Source organism: Dipodomys ordii, unplaced genomic scaffold, assembly GCF_000151885.1.
Source record: "Dipodomys ordii isolate 6190 unplaced genomic scaffold, Dord_2.0 Scaffold167, whole genome shotgun sequence".
Classification (NCBI taxonomy): domain Eukaryota; kingdom Metazoa; phylum Chordata; class Mammalia; order Rodentia; family Heteromyidae; genus Dipodomys; species Dipodomys ordii.
This window is the reverse complement of record NW_012267383.1, coordinates 324,107-345,647: the sequence shown is the minus strand read 5'-3', so window position 1 is coordinate 345,647 and position 21,541 is coordinate 324,107. Positions and strand designations below refer to the sequence as shown.

Genomic DNA, 21,541 nt, shown 5'->3' with positions numbered 1-21,541 from the left:
AGGAGGCTGAGATCTGAGGATTGTAGTTTGAAGCCAGCCTAGGCAGGAGAGTCCATGAGACTCTTATCTCTAATTAACCACCAGAAAAGCCAGAAGTAGAGCTGTGGCTCAAATGGTAGAGTGGTAACCTTAAGAGAAAATGCTTAGGGACAATGCAAGTTTCACATACAAACACACATATACACACACACTGCTTGGTTTCCTTAGACAGTTGATGTATGGTATTTATTTATCCTGACCTGTTTATTCTCCACAATCAATTAATTATGGTAAAAAGGAAAGTCAGAAGTAGCCAAATACCATTTGAGGTAATTGGAACTGAGATGTTAGTTCTTAAGCTTTAGACTCTGTGACATCTTTTGTCTAGGCAGGCATCCAGTTAAAGGGGAACAAAGTATTTTTCATGTTAACTTTTTTAGAAGATTACTAATAGCTCAGGCATTAGTCAGTGTATAAACTATCCTGTTCCCAGCTGTATTTCTAGTGCACTCAATGGGTCCATGCGTCTTCATTGTTGTTTATTTTGCTGCAATAAATAGACATCTCTCCATCTTCGCAGACTTGGTCTCTGAGCACAGGGCAGAAGCCCATCCTCTGGGGAGGTGTGGCATACTGTGCATGGGGTTGTCTCTGGAGTTGTTCAGCAGTTGTTCAGAATTCACTGAAGTCCACACACACACCATGCACTGACCAGAGCTCCTGGCTGATCGGTGGATCTCTTGTCACCCCAATGTTTTTAAAGCCTGGATGGAGGCTTTGATCGTATGAACTGGAACTGGGTAAAGTCAGATGTTTTCTCATTAAGCCAGAGCAGGCTGGTTTTCAGTGTGTGTGGAGTCATGTCCTCTTACGAAGGTAAGTAGTTTCATTTTCTGGCAGATCTTATGTTATTTGCAGACTGTGTGACTCGCTGCATACCGCTGCATCCCGAGATAGAAGTGGCAAAAGTTTGGTTTTACTTTAAAGTTAGGAACAATAAACCTCTCCTTGTACTTTTCACTTTCAAGACTAAAATAGGAACAACTTTTGGCTTCTAGCTTTTCTAGGAGACTTCCTCTGGGTTAAAACAATGCAAATTTGTCTGATTTGTGTGTGTGTGTGTGTGTGTGTGTGTGAGAGAGAGAGAGAGAGAGAGAGAGAGAGAGAGAGAAAATAGCATACAGAGGGGTTACAATTCCATGGGCAAGGTAATGAGTACATTACTTATCAAGCATTGTTGCCTCCTCCTTTGTTTCCCCTTCGCATCCCTTCCCATCTCCTCTCCATCCACCCACCTCTGATTTTTGTTGTTGTTGTTGTTTTAAGAGCCAAAGGATATAAGTAACATTTGTGATATTTGAAAATGCAGCCACTGAGAAAGCAAACATTTCTCTTTTCCTTCTGTTCCTGCTGAATAAAGTTAAGAAATGTTTGCCTGTCACTAATTTTCTAGTATTAGACTGTTGTTTTGTTAAAATAAAAAATAATTCTGCTTCCCTCCCCATCCCAGTCTTGTTGGGGTTTTTTTTTTTTGGCAAAGAAGTTCAGGAGAGTAAGCAATACTTATTTTCCTGAGTAAAGTAGCATTGTTGAGATAAGCATGGATTTTGTTTTAATGTTATCAATATTTAGGAGAGCTAATTAATAAGAAATTGAGTCTTTCAAGTAGAAATGAAATTCCACTGTGTGATAGACTTACAATCATGTGACAGGAAGCATCTGCTAAAAAATTCTTCTTAGAAATAGAAATTGTATGTAGCTGTTTCCCTGTTGTTTCTGAATGGAGGTAAATCTCCCTGCAAGCCATCCAAACTGACATTCAAGATGACTAGAACTGACTTGGCAGTCCTTAGTTACCAAGATCTTCTCACTTGTGGTATCTCTCTTTCCTTACTTGGCCAACAGGGCATGTGTGGTATGATGCCCTGGGTGGGGTCAATCCCAATGTTGAAGCAGGAGTGCTGAGCCCTTCCTGTAGCCTTGTGGCCCTAGCTTGTTCTCTTCCCAGGTTCTAGACTTGCTGAAGGCAAGAGCATCCCCTTCCTAGCCTGCTCCTGTTTTTCTACCACTCAGCCAGAAGCTAGATTCTTTCCCAGTGCTTGGGTGCGGTTCAGGGTTCTTACAAGCTTTCCATGGTCCACTGCCATACTCTAAATGCAATTGAAAAATAAAAAAGAATGCAGCAAAAGGGAAGTATTTTATTTCATCAGAGAAGTTCTGCTATTCTGAAATCACTCCTCTCCTTTCTCTTTGCATTTTGCAAACAGGGGTTCCCTTCTAGAAGCAGCATAAAGTTAGAGACGGGACTGCTGTTAGAACTGAGAGATGCCCAGGCTATAAGTCAGGGCCGATAGACATAGAGAATCTTGCTTTCAGAGACAGCATACTGTACAGAACAACCATTGCAACAATGTAGGCTTCATGAGTTCATTTAAGAAAGTTTAAACTGAAAAGGATGGCAGTGTAACACTTCTGCCCACACTGGTGGGTAATTTTGTTGCTATTAAGTCATATAAGAAAAATTTATATGTATATGTTTTTAGTATACATGTTATTTTATACATTGTCATTTGTATGTATGTGTACACTGGAATTAAAGCATGAACTAAGGGCCTCAAGCTTTTATTTGACTTGTTCTACTCAAAGTGGGCACTCTACTACTTGAGCCATAGCTCCACTTCTGGCTTTTTGCTGCTTAATTGGAAATGAGTCTCACAAGGATTTTCTTCCCAGGCTGACTTTAAGCTACAAACCTCCGATCTCAACCTCCTAAATGGCTAGGATTCTAGGCATGAGTCACTGGTGCCTAGTCTCTTTGTCTTTTTTAATCATTAAAAAACTTCCTTTTTAAATTTAAGGTTATGGGCTGGGAAGGTGGCTCAGTGGTAGAGCGCTAGCCTTGCATGCATGAGGCCCTGGGTTCAATTCCTCAGCACCACATAAGCAAAAAGAAAAAAGTTGGAAGTGGTGCTGTGGCTCAGGTGGTAGAGCACTAGCCTTGAGCTGAAGAGCTGAGGGACAGCGCCCAGACCCAGAGTTCAGGCCCCATGACCGGACCCAAAAAAAAAAAAAAAGATAGTAAATTTAAGGTTATGCTCATAAGCAAAATATTTTCATATCAGAAACATAATGGGGTAGAGTATAATGAATAAATCAATGGGAAGTATTATGCAGTTCTTTAGCAAGATAGTAATTTTGTCTCCATCGAAACATACATATCACTGAAATCACAATGTAGGATTAAGGTTTAACTTAAGACTGGGTGCTTGCAGCTTATACCAGCTTTGCTACTCAGAAGGCTGAGATCTTGGGGATTGCAGTTTGAAGCCAACCTGGACAGGACAGTCTATGTGACTCTTTATCTCCAATTAACCAACAAAAAAGCCATAAATGTAGTTGTGGCTCATGGTAGTGCTAGCCTTGAGCAAAAATTCTCAGGGACAGTGCCCAGGCCCTGAGTCCAAGCCCCAGGATCAGCACAATAACAAAAAAATGAAACTTAATTTCCTGTAGATACCAGAATATACTTTAGAAGGTCATAGAAGATAGAAGGCTACTCTAACAATGCAGGGAAAAGTTGAATTCCTTCATTCTAAAAAATAAACTACCTTTTCTTTAGTGTCTGTAGATCTACCCATCTCTCCACCATTCTTCTATTTTATATTGGTTGAAAGATTCAAATCTCTTTAGGCTGGTTTATATTGCATTCTCTGACTTACCCCTCACCCCCACAGAGGTAGTGTGCTAGAGGAGGCTGTAGGAATGTATTACTGAGAAAGGTGTAGTGCGAGACATGAAGTTGGTCATTCTACATCTACATGGTGGATATGAAAACGACCTAAAGTCAGGTTCAAGAGGCTGAGATCTGAGGATCTTGGTTCAAAGCCAGCCTGAGCAGATAAATCTGAGAGACTCACCTCTAATTAATCAGTAAAAAGCCAGAATTACAGCTGTGACTCTAGTGGTAGAGTGGAGGTATGTCTCAAGCGGTGGTATAGGCTAACCTGACTGTAAAAGCCAAGTAAGAGGGTGAAACTCTGAGTTCAAGCCCTAATACTAGCACACACACACACACACACACACACACAAGCTTTATTAGGGAAAGTAGAAAGCCTTTCAATTAAAGTATGAGGATTATTTGTGTCCTTATTTCATACCCTTCCTATCCAAATTTGTGTGGCTAATTGGAAATTGTCCTTCACTTCAACAGGTATAGCCAACAGCTGAACTCAATGCATGTTATTAGCAGTATAGTAATATGCTTAATCAGAATGGCAATGATAATACATGGCTAAAATCACATGGCTTCTTAGTAGAATGAACTCTGTTACTATAGTAAAGGAAATATATAATGCTTAAAAACAGTTATTGTTGTGATTTGGTAAGTGGAAGCCCCTGATGATTGTTGGACCAGTTGACCGGTTTATGTGGAATATCATGTTTTTCTCTATTTTTATTGCCCAATAAATTCTTTTTTGATTTCTTTCCACAAGAGTTGTGAGTTTATAGCATAAAATAGCAAAGTAGTGATAAAAAAGAAACATCACACAAAGTAGATTTTTCCTTCTTTTCTTCTTTGAGACAAATCTTGTTTTGTTGCCTAGACTGGTGTTGAATTCTTGGTTCATCTTCCCAAGTACCTAGAACTACAGGTATATAATACTGCAGCCAGCTCAAGAAGATGTTTTCTTTTTATTTCTCTTTTTCTTCTCTCTTTCTCTCTCACTTTTTGCCAGTCCTGGGGCTTGAAGTCGGCCTGGCCACGGTTCTCTGAGATTCTTTTGCTCAAAGCTAGCACTCTACCACTTGAGCCACAATTTCACTTCCAGCTTTTGTGGTACTGAGGAATTGAACCCAGGGCTTCATGCATGCTAGTCAAACACTTTACCACTAAGCCACCTTCCCAGCCCGAGATGTTTTCTTTTTTTTTTTTTGGTCCGGTCGTGGGGCCTGCTGGGTGCTGTCCCTCAGCTCTTCAGCTCAAGGCTAGCACTCTACCACTTGAGCCACAGCGTCACTTCTGGCTTTTTTTTTCTGCTTATGCAGTGCTGAGGAATCGAATCCAGGGCCTCATGCATGCAAGGCAAGCGCTCTACCACTGAGCCAACTTCCCAGCCCGGAGAAGATGTTTTCTTTTCTTTTTCTTTTTTTTTTGGGTCCAGTTGTGGGGCCTGAACTCTGGGCCTGGGCGCTGACCCTCAGCTCTTCAGCTCAAGGCTAGTGCTCTACCACTTGAGCCACAGCGCCACTTCCGGCTTTTTTCTTATGTGGTGCTAAGGAATCGAACCCAGGGCCTCGAGTATGCAAGGCAAGTGCTCTACCACTGAGCTACCTTCCCAGCCCCGAGAAGATGTTTTCTATAACTCTTGATGAATTATTTAGTTACAGCAAGATAACAAGACAGAAAACATAGGTGGGTGCTGGTAGCTCATGCCTGTAATCCCAGCAACTCAGGACACTGAGATCTGAGGATGGCAATTCAAGCCAGCCCAGGGAGGAAAGTCCATGAGACTCTTACCTCCAATTAACCAGCAAAAAGCTGGAAATGGAGCTGTGGCACAGGTGATGGAACACTAGCCTTGAGCACAATAGCTCAGAAATAGTGTCCAAGTCTTGAACTCAAGCCTTAGGACCAGTACCATTCCCCCCCCCACCCCAAAAAGACTATTTACTTGAGTGAATCCTTAAGCAGTTGTGCCCTTCTCTTCAAGGACAATTAAGTCTGACTTCCCCATCCACATCTAAAGGCAGTGGCTGTCAGTGACAAATGTCATAGTTGAGATACAAAGTACAACTTTGGAGAATTAGAAAAGCTGGAGCAACTGATGAATTAATCAAAGACAGGGGCTAGGAAGGTGGCTCAGTGGTAGAGTTATGCCTTGCATGCATGAGACCCTGGGTTCGATTCCTCAGCACCACATAAGCAGAAAAAGCTGAAAGTGGTGCTGTGGCTCAAGTGGTAGAGCTCTAGCCTTGAGCTGAAACGCTGAGGGACAGCGCCCAGACCCAGAGTTCAGGTAATTCCCTCAAGAAAGGTGACATTGATGAGTGTGTTTATCACAAGAAGAGTGTCCAGCTAAGAAGGCCAACATAAACAAATGAAGAAACATATACACAGAAATGGAGAAGATAGGAACAACCGCTACATTAGGGGTGCATGTCTATGCATGTCTATGAGAGACAGGCACTTCAGATTGGTTGATGTCTGATAGTAAACAATCCTTTGCCAAACTAGAGGGTTTTGTGTATGTACTTGAACTCAGAGCCTTGAGCTCTTGCTTAACTCTTCCACTTAAGGCTGGCCCTCTACCACTTAAGCCACAGCTCCACTTCTGGCTTTTTGCTAGGTAATTGGAGATAAGAGCCTCAGTGACTTTGCTGCCTGGGCTAGCTTTGAATCTTGATTCTAGATCTTAGCCTGAGTGACTAGGATTACAGGCATGAGCCATCAGTGCCTAGCTAAAGAGTTTCATTTGTTTCCCCCTACCCCCTACCCCCATACTGGGCTTGAAGTCTATGAAGGAGTTGAAGGAAAGGATTATGAGATTGTTTTTATTGCTGAATGAATATCAAAAACATTTTATTTTTAGGGGCAACCTCATAGTGAATATCACCAAACATGACTAAAGTCATGCTATTTAAAAGTCAGAATTAGGAAGTGATTACTATTATGAACTGGCTCATTTTCCCCTTCTCTACTTCCTCCTTCTGTCAGCCAGAAAAAATATTGGAAATAATAGATAAGCTAGATACAATATGTGCTTTTTAAGTTTTGCATGACAGAAACAATCCCCCACAGTTAGAAGCTTAACACATAACACTATTGTATTTGTGGTCTAAAATCTAGCTAGGGACAGAACTAAAGTCTGCTGGTCTGTTTTCACAGCAGGGAGTAAGGAAAGCAAACACTAGCTTTGGAAGCTGTTAAATATTGAGCCATTGATAAAATGGAATTTATGTTGACATTTTCTTACAGAAAAGAATTTCCAAATAGCAAAAGTTGGGTAGACTTGTCACCAAACCCTTTGAATACAGGTATCTTATTTGTCACATGAGTTTTGGTGATTGTTCTTGGTATCTTTGTGGGGGAGGGGGGTGCACACGCACTAGTACTGTTTGTTGTTTGTTTTTGTTTTTTACTGGTCCTGGGTCTTGAACTCTGGGCCTAGGCTCTGTCCCTGTGCTCCTTTTGCTCCAGGCTAGTTCTACAGCACTTGAGCCACAGCCCCACTTCCAGCTTTTTCTGTGATTAATTAGGGATAAGAGTATTATGCTCACCTTTGGTCCTCAGCTCCACCCACACCTGGGTCCCCTCCCATTCCTGGAGTTCCCACCATACAGATGGCCCCTCCCTCTCTCCGCCCAGACCCACCTGAACTCCCATCTACCTCACTTCCTATCCCTCAGACCCTCCTGCTCCCTGGATGGTGGCAGAGGCCATATATATGCTCCCTCTTGGGGCAAATATGGCTCCTCTAATAAACTTTATAATAATCTTTCTCTTGTGCCTGCCTGCCTCTGCGTGGTCCCCTGGGATGAATGTGTGGTCTCCTCTTTCAAAGAGTTTCAGGGATTTTCCTTCACTGTGCTGGCTTTAATCTTTGATCCTTATATCTCAGCATCCTGAGTTGCTAGGATTATAGGCAAGAGACCTCAGTGCCTGGCTGTTACTGTATTTTGAATTCAGAGCCTTGTTCTCTTACTTGGCTTTTCTCTTCAAGCCTTGAGCTCTACAACTTGAGCCACACCTTCACTTCCTGAATTTTGTTGGTTAACTGGAGATAAGCGTCTCACAGACTTTTCTGCCTAAGCTGGCTTAGAATGGTGATCCTTAATCTTAGCCTCCTTGGTAGCTTAGGTTACAGGTCTGAGCCACTAGCAACTAGCTTTTGGTACACTTTTTGTATCTTATGTAGCCCAAGCTAGCTTCAAACTGCAGATTTCCCTGCCTAAGTGCTATGTTTATAAGCATGCAGTACCATTGCCTGGTCAGATGTGTCTTTAAAAAGGGGGCTGGGAAGGTGGCTCAGTGGTAGAGCGCTTGCCTTGGCATGCCTGAGGCCCTGGGTTCCTTAGCACCACATAAGCAAAAAGAAAAAAAAAACCGGAAGTGGCACTGTGGCTCAAGTGGTAGAGCGCTAGCCTTGAGCTGAAGAGCTGAGAGACAGTGCCCAGGCCCAGAGTTCAGGCCCCACAACCGGACCCAAAAAAAAAAATTTCCAAGAAAGCCAGGCGCCAGTGGCTCACACCTATAATCCTAGCTACTCAGGAGGCTGAGATCTGAGGATCACACTTTGAAGCCAGCCTGGGCAGAAAGTCTGTGAGACTCTTATCTCCAATTCACACACACACACACACACACACACACACACACACAGCCAGAAGTGGAGCTGTGGCTCAAGTGGTGAAGTACTAGCCTTGAGCAAAAAAGCTCAGGTACAGTATACCCAGGCAGGCCCTGAGTTCAAGCTACAAGACTTACTCTTGCACACATAGACACATACAACCAAGAAATAAAGAGAATATGAGGTTTCTATCTACCTGTGGCCTGGCCTAACCAAATTAGAACACCAAAAACATTTCTCTAATTTTTAGGGAAGTTAAGGACTTTCCCACAGTTACAAAAATAAATTATCATGCCAAAAGTTTGACCTTTTACCTTCTAACTTTACTAGTCTACCCAGTTTTCTCCTAGGGGGAAAAACAGCTCTTCTTAGATAAACATAGGCTGGCTTTTCATCAGCAGGCCTGGGTGACTGAGGCCATGACTACAAGTATTGTGTTGGTGTATTTGAAGTAGTAGTTTTGGGGGGAAAACTTGATGGCCCAAGGTTCTTTTCCTACTTGGTAAGGCTGATTTTATTCATGATCAGCACAAATGCTCAATTTAAGTTTAAAAAGTACATGGGGTCAAGCAACCATGTTCACACCTATAATCTTAGCTACTCAGGCAGCTGAGATGTGAGAGCTGAGAAGTCAGCCCTGGCCAAAAAGTCAGTGAGATTTGGGGCTGGGAAGGTAGCTCAGTGGTAGAGCGCTTGCCTTGCATGCATGAGGCCCTGGGTTCGATTCCTTAGCACCACATAAGCAAAAAGAAAAAAGCTGGAAGAGGTGCTGTGGCTCAAGTGGTAGAGCGCTAGCTAGCCTTGAGCTGAAGAGCTGAGGGACAGCGCCCAAGCCCAGTGTTTAGGCCCTATGACCGGACCAAAAAAAAAAAAAAGAATATGAAGCCCTGAGTTCAGGCCTCATTTACTGGCATACAAAGAAAAAAAAAATGTACTGAGCACTCATAGCTCACACCTGTAATCCTAGCTACTCAAGAGGCTGAGATCTGATTATTTGAAGCCAACTCAAGCAGGAGAGTTAATGAGATTTTTATCTTCAATTAACTAACAAAAAGGTGAAGTGGAGGTATGGCTCAAGTGGTAGAAAGCTAACCTTGAGTGAAACAGCTGATGGGGAGAGTGAGGCTCTGAGTTCAAGTCCAGGAGAAGGAAGCATGCATCTGTAATCTCAGTACTCTAGAGGCTGAGGCCAGAGGACCACCAGTTGGAAGCTGTCTGGACTAACATAATATTAGCAAGTTTGGAGTGAACCTGTGAGACATAATAAGAAAACAAGAAGTGAAGGAGGAGTGTGAGTGACTGTAAAACCAAGTGCTGGATGCCAGTGAACTAAATGGAAGTCAGATGTAAGGTCCCAGACATTAGTTTATAGAAACAGTGAAGGCTAGAATGTTTTGTAGTTGCTAGGAATCAAGCCCAGGGAAATCAATTTCAGAAAATTAACCAGAAAAGCAAGTGCAAAAAGAATGAAAATCAACAGAGTTCGAAAAGCTTGGCTTATGAGGATGTACTTTGTCATGCAAAGAAGCCGTATTTTGTTTACTTGTGATTGAACTGATTATAATTAAATTATGATTGGAGCCAGGCCTGTAATTCTAGCTACTTGGGAAGCAGAGATTGGGGAATCACTGTTTGGGACCAACCTGGAGAAGAAAATGATTTGCAAGACTCCATCTCAACTAATAGCTAGGGTGAAGTGGCACAACCTATTATCTCAACTACAGAGGAAGACAGTGGCTGGATGTGCTGGCCTGTCATTTCCAGTGACACAGGAAAATACAATTAGGATTGCAGCCCAGGCTACCCTAGGTATAAAATGAGACCAACCTCAAAAAGAAGGACTAGGAGTGTATGGCTCAAGTGGTAAATTCCTGCCTAGCAAGCTCAAGGCTCTGAGTTCAGTTCCTAGCCTGGCAGTTTTGTAGATTTTTACATCATCCTCGTTAAAACTTATAAAACATTGGCCCATTTGATTTTCTTCTTTCTGGGCATGCAGATCAATTTGTTGTGAATAAATGGAAAATAGTTTGGCACTGGGCAAAGGGAAAAGCCAACATTTGAGTTAATTTATAAACCAGATATCTTGAATAAGTGAGCTGGCAGTGGGTATTATCAAGAACACAGATGAGCTAAGCTCCAGTGGCTCAAGCCTGTAATCCTAGCTACTCAGGAGGCTGAGATCTGAGGATCACGGTTCAAAGCCAGCCCAAGTAGGGAAGTTCCTGAGACTCTTCGCTCCAATAAACCACTAACAAAATCAGAAGTGGCGCTGTAGCTCAAGTGGTAGGGCACAAGCCTTGAGCTGAAGGACTGAGGGACAGCACACAGGCCCAGAGGTAAAGCCCCAGGACCAACAAAAAAAACAAAAACAAAAACAAAAAACACAGATGACAGTAGATGGTGGGTGAGGTCCAGAAGGCTCCAAAGCAATGGAGCTAGGATACTCCACTCTCCCAGCATGTGGATGTGTTCAAGGAACCTTATGATGCATGATTGATCCAGTCGCTGCTCCTTCTTTCTTCCCCAAAGTTTGGGGAAATGCTGCCAAATGTTCTAGGCTTCTTTTAATCAACTCTTAGTCTTCCTATCAATAAGTCCCATCTTGAAGCTGTTTGAGATCTCACCAAGAGCTATCTCATTAAAACAAAAGAGGCTCCTGTCACTTAACCCTCTCTGTCACTTGGGAAGTTCCCAGTGTTTTAGCAGCTGCTTTTTGTCAGAAAGCAGGGACAGAGATCAAATCCTTATGTATTATCATTCACAGATTGGTTAGAAAAATCAACTCATCTTTTGCCTACCTGTGAAGAGAGGCTTTGTGCCTGGCATATGAATATTGACTATGACTTAAGGGTCTCATAGTGCTATTAACCTAGATAATTTCCATTAAAATATTTTTGGAGTTCAAATGGTAGGTTATCTGCATTTTTAATTTTGCAAGAACTTCAGTGTAAATGCTAAATGCTCAGAATCCTGGCATTCATTTTCTATGGCTTCAACTATAATTTCTGATTCCATTCAAGTCAATTATAACACAGTAGGAGATTTCATTTTTTTTTTTTTTTTTGCCGGTTGTGGGGCTAGAATTCTGGGCCTGGTCACTGTCCCTCAGCTCTTCAACTCAAGGCAAACACTCTACCACTTGAGCCACAGTACCACGTCCGGTTTTCTGGTGTTTAGTGGGAGATAAGAGTCTCACAGACGTTCATTGCCTGGGCTGGCCTTGAACAGCAATCCTCAGATCTCAGCCTCCTGAATAGCTAGGATTACAGGGTGAGCCACTGGTGCCCAGCTGGATTTCACTCTTGATTGCAGTTGCACATTGAAATCTGTTGAAAGCTGCTTCTCCCTATTCCCAATGCCAGTTCTAGGACTTAGACTCAGGGCCTGGGCACTGTCCCTGAGCTTTTTTGCTTCAGATTAGTGCTCAACCACTTGAGCCACAGCTCAGCTTCTAGCTTTTGCTGGCTAATTAGACATTAAAAGTTTCAGACTTTCCTGACCTGGGCTGCCTTTGAACTGTGATTGATCCTCAGATCTCAGCCTCCTGAACAGTTAGGATTACAGGAGTGAGAAGCTGGCAAAATACTCTGATGTCTGGATTCCACTTCTCAGCAATTCTGATTGACACATTGTGGGGTAGAGTGCAGATACTGCAGTTTCTAATTTTTTTTCTCTCAATGCTAGTGTTCTACCACTTGAGCCACAGCTTTACTTCCACATTTTTATTTTTGGCAGGGGGGAGTGGATAATTGGTGATAAGAGTTTCATTGACTTTTCTGCCTGGGCTGGCTTTGAACTGAAATCTTCATATCTCAGCCTCCTGTGGTGTTTTTTTTCCCTACCTTCCCAAGAATACATAGGTAGTTGGAGACCAAACCAAGATAAGAAAATTATGACATTAATAATTCACAGTTGATGGCCTTAAATGTTTAGCTCAGGGTCTATAAAAAATTTTTTTCTGTAAAGGATCACATTGTAAATAATCTACCAGTATTCTCAAAAACATCATACCCAGTATGTACATGAACTAGTATGGCTGTGTTCCAGTAAAATGTGATACAGAAAATGCTGTATACTGCAAAACTGTGACTGAAGGACGTTTTACTCTTCTTACTGGATGGTTATTTCCTTGAGCTGCCTGACTTGTCACTTACTGATTCTGTTACGGTGCCCCCTATTTGCAAATGATAAACTAATGTGGAAGGGTAACTCTTTACCTTTCCCTACTACTACTAAGCTTTCCAATAGGGGAAAAAGTTAGCACATATTCCAGCTATAGAAAGAAAATTCTTTGAGGTCTATGGCAGGTTGTAATTGCTAGATTTTGTGCCAATACTGAGGCTTGTACTCAGGGCCTCACATTCTTGCTTCTCTTTTTTCTGCTCAAGGCTGGCCCTATACCATTTGAACCATACCTCCTTCTCTTCTGACTTTTTGCTGGTTAATTGAGATAAGATTCTCATAGTCTCTTCTGCCCCAGCTGTCTTTGAACTGTGACCTTCAGATCTCAGCCTCTTGAGTAGGCAGGATTGCAGGAGTGAGCCACTGACACAACACAATACAGGGTATTCTGTAGTCCAGTCTCTTCTTTTTTATTTATTTATTTATTCTGTTGGTTGTGGGGCTTGAACTCTGGGCCTGGGCACTGTCCCTCAGCTCTTCAGCCCAAGGCTAGTGCTCTATCACTGGAGCCACAGCACTACTTCTGTCTTTTTTTGCTTATGTGGTACTGCACTCATCAGTAACCTTTTCAGTGGAGCAAAGGGGAATCTTCATCCATTCTCTCATAAGAGCATGCCAACCAGAGGACACCCTAAGGGGAGAAACACAAAGGTGCAATTCCTATGTACATCTGGTCATATAAAATAATATTTATTGAATTCCTGGAAATGGAAACAAAAGCTTTTTTTTTCTTTGTGGGTATTTTTGTTTTCTTCTTGTCTTGTTTGTTTGTTTATCTGTCTTTGGTAGGGTGGGGGGCTGTCACAGAAATGGAAGGACAAAGGGTGAACGAATGCAACAATGTTATTCACTAGACAATGTATTGAAAATGAACTATACAACTTGTAGGTGGGGATGGGAGGGGAAAATGGAGAGAGTGAGCGAAGGGGTGACATTGTCTGAAAAGCAATGTACTCTTGACTTATGTAACAGTAACTCCTCTGTACATCACCTTTTTTTTTTTTTGGTCAGTCATGGGGTTTGAACTCTGGGCTGAGCACTGTCACTCAGCTCTTCAGCTAAAGGCTAGTGCTCTATCACTTGAACCACAGCACTACTTCAGTTTTCTGGTGGTTAATTGGAGATAAAAGTCTCACAGAGCTTCCTGCCCAGGCTGACTTTGAACTGCAATCCTCAGATCTCAGTCTCCTGAGTAGTAGGATTACAGGTGTGAGCCACCAGTGACTGGCATACATCACCTTTATAATATATATATATATATATATATATATATATATATATATATATATATTTAAAGCAAGCCAGAGAACAGCAGAACACCGTGGCCATAGCAGCCGGGCCCAGATGAGCTTTTCTTGTGGTTTTTTTTGTTTGTTTTTGCCAGTCCTGGGGCTTGAACACAGGGCCTAGGTACTGTCTTTGAGCTTCTTTTGCTCAAGGCTAACACTTTACCACTTGAGCCACAGTGCCATTTCCAGCCTTTTCTGTTTATGTGGTACTGAGGAATTGAACGCAGGGCATCATTGGCACTAGCAAGCAGTCTACCACTAAGCCACATTCCCAGCCTGTGGTTTGGTTTTGTTGTTGTTGTTGGTTTTAGACAGGTCTCATTATGTTGACCTAGCCTACTTCCAATTTGTGACTAATGATCCTGCTCAGTAGCTAGAACTATTTGCTGGCTTGATCATTGTTTCTGAACATTAATTTCTGAAGGCTTTACGAATGAGTGTGTGAGTGTGAGAGTGTGTGTGTGTGTATGTGTGAGTGTGTGTGTGAGAGAGTCTGTGTGTTCTGGAGCTTTTACTCAGGGATTCTTGCTCTTGCTTGGCTTCTTTGGTCTGGCAGTTTGCTGGTTAATTGTAGGTGAGAGTTCATGGACTTTTCTGTGCAGGCTGGCTTCAAACCTAAATCATCAGATCTCAGGCTCCTGAACAACTAGGATTACAGATGTGAACTACCAGTGCCCTGTAGGCTCTATATTTTTTTTAAATTACATACATGCACAGTTGTATATGCTTCAAACAGTAAAAATTGCCTTTTATACTTAAAAAAATTTTTTTTGCTTTTTGGGTTTTCTTTTTGTGTATACGTGCCTGTCTGGGGCTTCAACTCAAGATTTAGGCTCTGTCCCTGAACTTTTGTGCTCAAGGCTAGCTTACTACCACTTGAGCCACAACTCCATTCTCAGCTTTTGGGCAGTTAATTGGTGACAAGTCTCACGGACTTTCTGCCATAGTTTTTTTAAACCATGATCCTTGGATCTCAACTTCCTCAGTAGCTAGGATTACAGGTGTGAGCCACTGATGCCTGGTGCCTTTTATACTCTTTATATGTATTTATTACCTTTGGGACCTTAAAAAATATTGAACATCTGCCTACTAATTGCTTTATCTTCTTTAAATCTTGGCTCTAATTATATCAATAAGGTGATATTGATATAATTACCCAGCTATACAGTACTGTTCATTTTCCTCTACCTAGCACCTTTGAACATACTGCATTATCCTGGCAGGCCTTTCTTTTCTTTCTTTCTTTCTTTTTTTTTTTTTGGATGTCCTATGCTGGCCTTGAATTTGCAGTCTTTCTGGTGCAGCTTTCTAGATACTGGGATTACAGGCCTCTACTACTGAGCCCAGCTTCAAACCTTTTTGAGTTCACATTGCTTTTGAATTCAAAAGCTACCAACTGAACCAAAGTTCTCTTCTTTTTAAAACATTTTTAAAATTTTATTTAAAAATTTGATTGATGTAATTTATTTCTTCTTTATGTGTGGTATGTTCATGTATATATCTTTGGGAGAGTGGTGGAGAGTGTACAGAACTCAAGGGGAAAAGGGTAGAAAAGTGCAGAAGTAGAGTTCCCTGGATAACTTGTGGGTGGAGATGGGAGGGAGGGACTGGGAGAGAAGGAGGGAAGGGAAGAAACTGTACAGAAGGAATTGTATTCATTACCTTATTCATGTCATTGTAATCCCTATGTACATCACCATAATAATAATAATAATGAAAGATAATTTTAAAAAAAGAAATAAAGGGGCTGGGAAGTTGGCTCAGTGGTAGAGCGCTTGCCTTGCATGCATGAGGCCCTGGGTTCGATTCCTCAGCACCACATAAGCAAAAAGAAAAAAGTCCGAAGTGGTGCTGTGGCTCAAGTGGTAGAGTGCTAGCCTTGAGCTGAAGAGCTGAGGGACAGTGCCCAAGCCCAGAGTTCAGGCCCCATGACCGGACCCCCCCCCAAAAAAAAAAGAAATAAAGATATCAAATCATTTGCTTTACCCAACAGCATAATACTCCTTAATTTTAGGTAGCTATTGGAAAATGAATCTGGAATACTGCTAGACTGTCATACATTTTAGTTAATGATAGGAAGTATAAACAAAATCACAGATTATAATAACATAAAATAGTTGCTAGAATTTTTTTTTTTTTTTTTTGCTGCTGCTGCTACTATTTTTACCACGGCAAGCATTTGGATGATTTCACAGTTCAGATGTTTACAAACTTGCTTTCTGAGGAATAAAAGTATTTGTGTTTGTGAGTTTTTTATTTCTTTTTTCTCTTCTTAATATTTAGGACTTCTATAAAAATAACTTTGAAGGTTAAAAGTCTTAGATTAATGGCTAGGCACCAGTTGTTCCTATCTATAATGCTAGCTACTCAGAAGGCTGAGATCTGAGCATTGTGATTTGCAGCCAGCCCAGGCAGAAAAGTCTGTGAGACTCTTATCTCCAATTAACCACTCAAAAACCAGGAGTGGCTCTGTGGCTCAAGTGGTAGAGCACTAGTCTTGAGCACAAAGAGGCTCAAGGACAGTGCATTGGCCCTGAGATCAAGCCCGACAATCAACAACAACAACAACAAAAAAGGAAATATTTGAAATTTAATCTCGAGTGAGAATGAATTCAACTACAACTATACATTTTGTCATACATTTTTAATTTTAAAAATTAAATTTTTGAATTTAGAAAACATTTTGTAAGACTATAGTTGCCTTAAGTCTCACTCTTTTTTTTTTATTTATGATACCAGAGGTTGGTACTGGACTTGACTCTAGGCATTCTATTATTTGAGCCATGCATCCAGATCTCTATGTATCTGCTCCATGGCAGGGGGTGGTCCTGTTGTTCCTTCAGAACAAAGATTCCTGCTTTTCTGGAGCTCACATTCTGCCCAGGATAATGCTGTGTGTTCGGACTTGTTGGGTTGAGAAAAATAAGCAGTACTGTACAGCTGGGTAATGAGTAGAGTGTTCATACGATACGGGGGAATTAGAGCCAAGAATTAAACAAAGCAATTAGTAGGCAGTGATTTGGAGATCTTTGCCTTACAGTAGGTGATTATTCTCCTAGAAGAGAGCAGCTAGTTCTAAGGCCCTGAGGTAGGAGCCAGCATGACTGGAATGGAAAGGGTAGCAGTAACAGTAGGTGACAAGGTACACTGGCCATAGAGACACAGCTGGATTGTGTAGTATCTGCAAAACTGCAAGGACTTGAGGCTTTACTGAGGATGAAATGTGGAACTACTGTGCAGTTTGTGAGTGTGCGCACGCACACACGCGTTCATGCACATGTGCACTTGTATGAGCACTCTGGTCTTAGAGCTTGTGCTCAGGGCCTCTGCACTGGCACTGCCCCTTAGATTTTCACTCAAGGGTAGTCCTCTAGCACTTGAGCCACAGTTCCACTTCTGGCTATTGGTAGTTTATTGGAGATAAGGGTATTACAGACTTTCTGCCTGAGTTGGTTTTGAACCTTGGTCCTCAGATCTTAGTCTTTTTAATAGCTAGGGTTACAGACACAAGCCTCAAGTACCTGGCTACCACTGTGGAATTTTGAGTATAGCTCTAGGCTAGTTCTCTACCCCTAGAGCTACAGTTCTACTTCTGGCTTTTAGGTGCTTAATTAGAGATTAAAACTGTCACAGGATTTTCTGCTCAAACTGCCTCTGAACTGCAGTCTTCAGATCTCAGCCACCTCAATAACTAGTATTACAGGCATGAGCCACCTGCACCTCATTTCTACTGTAGAATTTTGAGCACAGGATCTGATCATGTTTTAAAGGATTTATCTGTGCCTGGTTTGAAAATATAAGCTATACTGGGGTAAGAACAGAAGCAAGGAGAACAGGTGGAGGGATTTGCTGGGAATACTTTGAAGGTAGCGCCAACAGGAGTTCCTGATGGAGAAGTTGCAAAAGTTGCAGAATGAGAGAGGACCAGACATTCAGGTGCTTCCAGGCGGCTGGGCCTTAGCATGGATGGAGTTGCCTGCAGCTAGCTGAGGTGGAGAAAACTGGTCAGAGAGCAGTTTAAGAGACCATTACATGCTGAGGGCTTCAGATTTGCAAATGCTGATTGTAAGATAGTTCTGACTGCATTGGTGGGCATGTTGAGTGGGTGAGTCTGGACGCTGCATGAGAGGACTGGAGTGGAGGGGTAGGACCTTCATACCAGGAGGGCCTGAGCCAAGCTCAGGAAGGAGTGTTAAGTGTAGGTGGGGAGGACCAAGCATCTCCCTTTCCAGCACTGCAGCTTCAAAGAACTTCTGATGGGACATTTCTGTTCTGATAGTTTCTTTATTAGGTAAATAAATGCTTTAATTTAAAAAAATTAAGCTGGGCACCTGTGCTCATGATTATTTTGTAATCTAGCTGCTCAAGAGCCTGAGCTCTGAGGATTCAGGTTGAATGCCAGTCTGGGCTGGAAAGTACACGTGAGTCTTATCTCCAGTTAACCAGCAAAAAGATAAAAAGGAGCTGGGCATGCCTATAATCCTAGCTACTCAGGAGCTTGGAATAAGAGGAACTTGATTCAAAGACAGCCCAGGCAGGAAAGTCAATTAGCTAGCAAAAAGATGGAAGTGGAGCTGTGGCTAAAGTGTTAGAGTGCTAGCCTTGAACAAAAAAAATCTGAGACAGTACCCAGGCCCTGAGTTCAAGCCTCAGGAGTGCAGTATTGCATGCGTGTGCACGCGCGCACACATGCGCGCGCACACACACACACACACACACACACACACAAACACACACAGCACCCAGGCCCTGATTTCAAGCCCCAAGACCTTCACAAAAAAAAAGAAAAAGAAAAGCCTTGAGTGAGACCATGCGGACCTGAGTTGAAACCCCCAGTACCAGCCAAAAATAAAAAAAATTTTTAAAAAGGATTACCAGAAGATGACCAGTTCTCAGGCATCCTGACATACTGCAATTAGTTCTATCTGTGCCCACATTAACTATTTAATTACAAGTGTCTTGTACTGTGGTGCTTTCTGTCACTTGGAATCTGAGAGGTCCTCTAAGCTAATGTAAGGCTTCCTGAATGGGTAGAACATCTGGTTACAATTTGGTTTCAATTCCCTGTTCATGCAGGCAGCAACCAAATAAGGATTGCTTCCAAATGTAAGTTTTCTGAGTCGGGCATAAACAAGGCAAGTTTTATGTTTATTGTTGCGTCCAAGATGGTAGCAGATAAAGTGTTTGAAATGCTGCTTGTTTTAGGTGGACTTTGTCATGTCAAGGTTGGCATACACACTAGTGGTGAATGTAAGGAGAGGTGTGCTTGTAGCCACATACTATGTTGTGTATTTGTCATTGTATTTCTTTTAAACAACTGCAGTCCTAGCTACTCAAGAGGCTGAGATCTGAGCATCACAATTCAAAGCCAGCCTGGGCCGAAAGTCTGTGAGACTCTTATCTCCAATTAAACTATCAAAAAACTGGAAGTGGCTCTGTGGCTCCAAGTGGTGAAGTGCTAGCCTTGAGCAAAAGAGCTCAGAGATAGTGTCTAGACCCCGAGTTCAAGCCCATGACTGACAAGAAAAAAAAAAAAAGAAGCTCAGGTATACTACCCAGGCCCTGAGTTCAAGCCCTGGGATCAACATACACACACACACACACACATACTCACACACACACACACACACACAGAGTAAGTCCTCTCTGTGTCTTTCCTTGTGTTATGGTGTGTCAGAAGATAGTGGCTGAAGTTTGAATTTCATATTGAAAGCATTTTACCACCCCTGAGAGAGATGTTCCTTGTAAATAGTACATTCATAAAGCCCATCATATGAGAAAACATTTTTTTTATTGTGAAAATACTGTACAGAGGGGTTACAATTACATGGGCAAGATAATGAGTACATTTATCATCAAGCATTGTAGCCTCCTCCTTTGTTTCCCCTTCCCATCCCTTCCCATCCCCCCTCCTCCCTCTCCACCTGTATCCTTAAACAACTGGTTTTTCCCCCCCCCCACCAAAGTTGTAAAGTTCGTTTTGGACATAACGACCTGTACATCTCATTGTTGCAATGGGTTCATCTGTATCCTTATTTAAATGATTTGTTTTTCCCCTTCCCCTCCACAATGAGAAAACTTTCTATCATCAACTTTTGGGCTTTGTTTTCAATTTGTGGCTTATTAAACATTTTTTGTGCCAGTACTAGAACCTGAACTCAGGGCCTCACATTCCCACTTACTTTTTTTTTTGCTCAACTGGCATCCTGTCGCTTGAACCATACCTCCAGTTTCAGCTTGTTGCTGGTTAATTAGAGGTAAGTCTCACAGATTTGTCTGCCCGAGCTGGCTCCATACTTGGATTCTCAGATCTTAGTCTCATGAGTAGCTATGATTACAGACATGGCTCACTGGCATGCAGCTTATATCATATATTAATACATGGTATTCAAGATCTACTTTTTAAACATACATTTCTTTTTCATTTAACACATGACTCCCGTTTACAGTTTTGTCACTATCAGCTGTTAAAGTTAAATCTGCATTTTTATATTTTTATATTTATTTATTTATTTAGTCAGTCGTGGGGCCTGAACTCTGGGCCTAGGCACTGTTCCTCAGCTCTTCAGCTCAAGGCAGGCGCTCTACCACTTGAGCCACAGCACCACTTCCAGCTTTTTCTGCATATGTGGTGCTGAGAAATCCAGCTTAGGACATCATGCATGCAAGGCAAGCACTCTACCACTAAGCCACTTTCCCAGCCCTTGCATTTTTTTTTGGTCCACATATTTAATTTTTTATTACCTATAAGTAGTTGTACAAAGGAGTTGCTATTTAACAAAGCAATTTATGAATATATCTTGATCAATGTCACCCATTTCAACATTCTCACCCATCCCTCTCAACCCTCCCCTCCTTCCCTCACTTTTCTTTTTATGGTGTTTGTGTGTGTGTGTGCTAGTCGTAGGACTTGAACTCTATGCCTGGATGCCGCCCCTGAGCTTTTGTGCTTAAGGCTAGCCTCTTTCCACTTAAGCCACAGCTCCACTTCTGGCTTTTTGGTGGTTAATTGGAGATAGTCTCATGGACTTTCCTTCCCCAGGCAGGCTTTAAACCTTGATCCTTAGATCTCATCCTCCTGAGTAGGAATACAGGTGTGAGCCACCAGTACCCGGCTTGGTTGGGCTTTAAAAGTTAACTTTTAGTGTTTTGAGTGATTTTAAGCCTTCAAAAACAAAAAAACCCTTCAAGAAATAGAACAAGCCAGATGCCCATGGGTCACACCTGTAATCCTATCTACTCAGGAGGCTGAGATCTGAGGATGGAGGTTCAAAACCAGCCTGGACAGGAAAGTGTGTGAGACTCTTATTTCCAATAAACCACTAGAAAACTGGAAGTGGCGCTGTGGCTCAAGCAGTAGAGAGCTCTCCTTGAGCTGAAGAGCTCAAGGACAGTGCCCAAGCCCAGAATTCAAGCCCCACGACCGACCAAAAAAAAAGAAAGAAAGAAAAGAAAAGAAATAGAACAAGAGGGGTTTTTTTTCTTTGTTAAAACAACTCCTCAAGAGGGAGAATGATGGGACGGTGACTGATCAAGAAGCACTGGAAACTTAGATGAACATGCCTTTTACAAGCTTTTGAAGTTCAGGGGCTGGGAAGGTGGCTCAGTGGTAGAGCGCTTGCCTTGTATGCATGAGGCCCTGGGTTCGATTCCTCAGCACCAAATAAGCAAAAAGAAAAAAGCCGGAAGTGGTGCTATGGCTCAAGAGGTAGGCGCTAGCCTTGAACTGAAGAGCTGAGGGACAGT

General features: G+C 42.2%; 1 protein-coding gene across 1 annotated transcript in view; it reads left to right on the top strand.

Annotated features, from left to right (window-relative positions):
- Positions 1 to 697: 697 nt before the first annotated feature.
- The window catches only part of Fgd4 (FYVE, RhoGEF and PH domain containing 4), a 111,808-nt gene continuing 90,964 nt past the window's right edge, over positions 698 to 21,541 (top strand). The window contains exon 1 of the mRNA XM_013033410.1: positions 698 to 855. Within this exon, the coding sequence (XP_012888864.1) occupies positions 765 to 855 (91 nt within the window). The 5' untranslated portion in view covers positions 698 to 764. The remainder of the gene's footprint in view (positions 856 to 21,541) is intronic.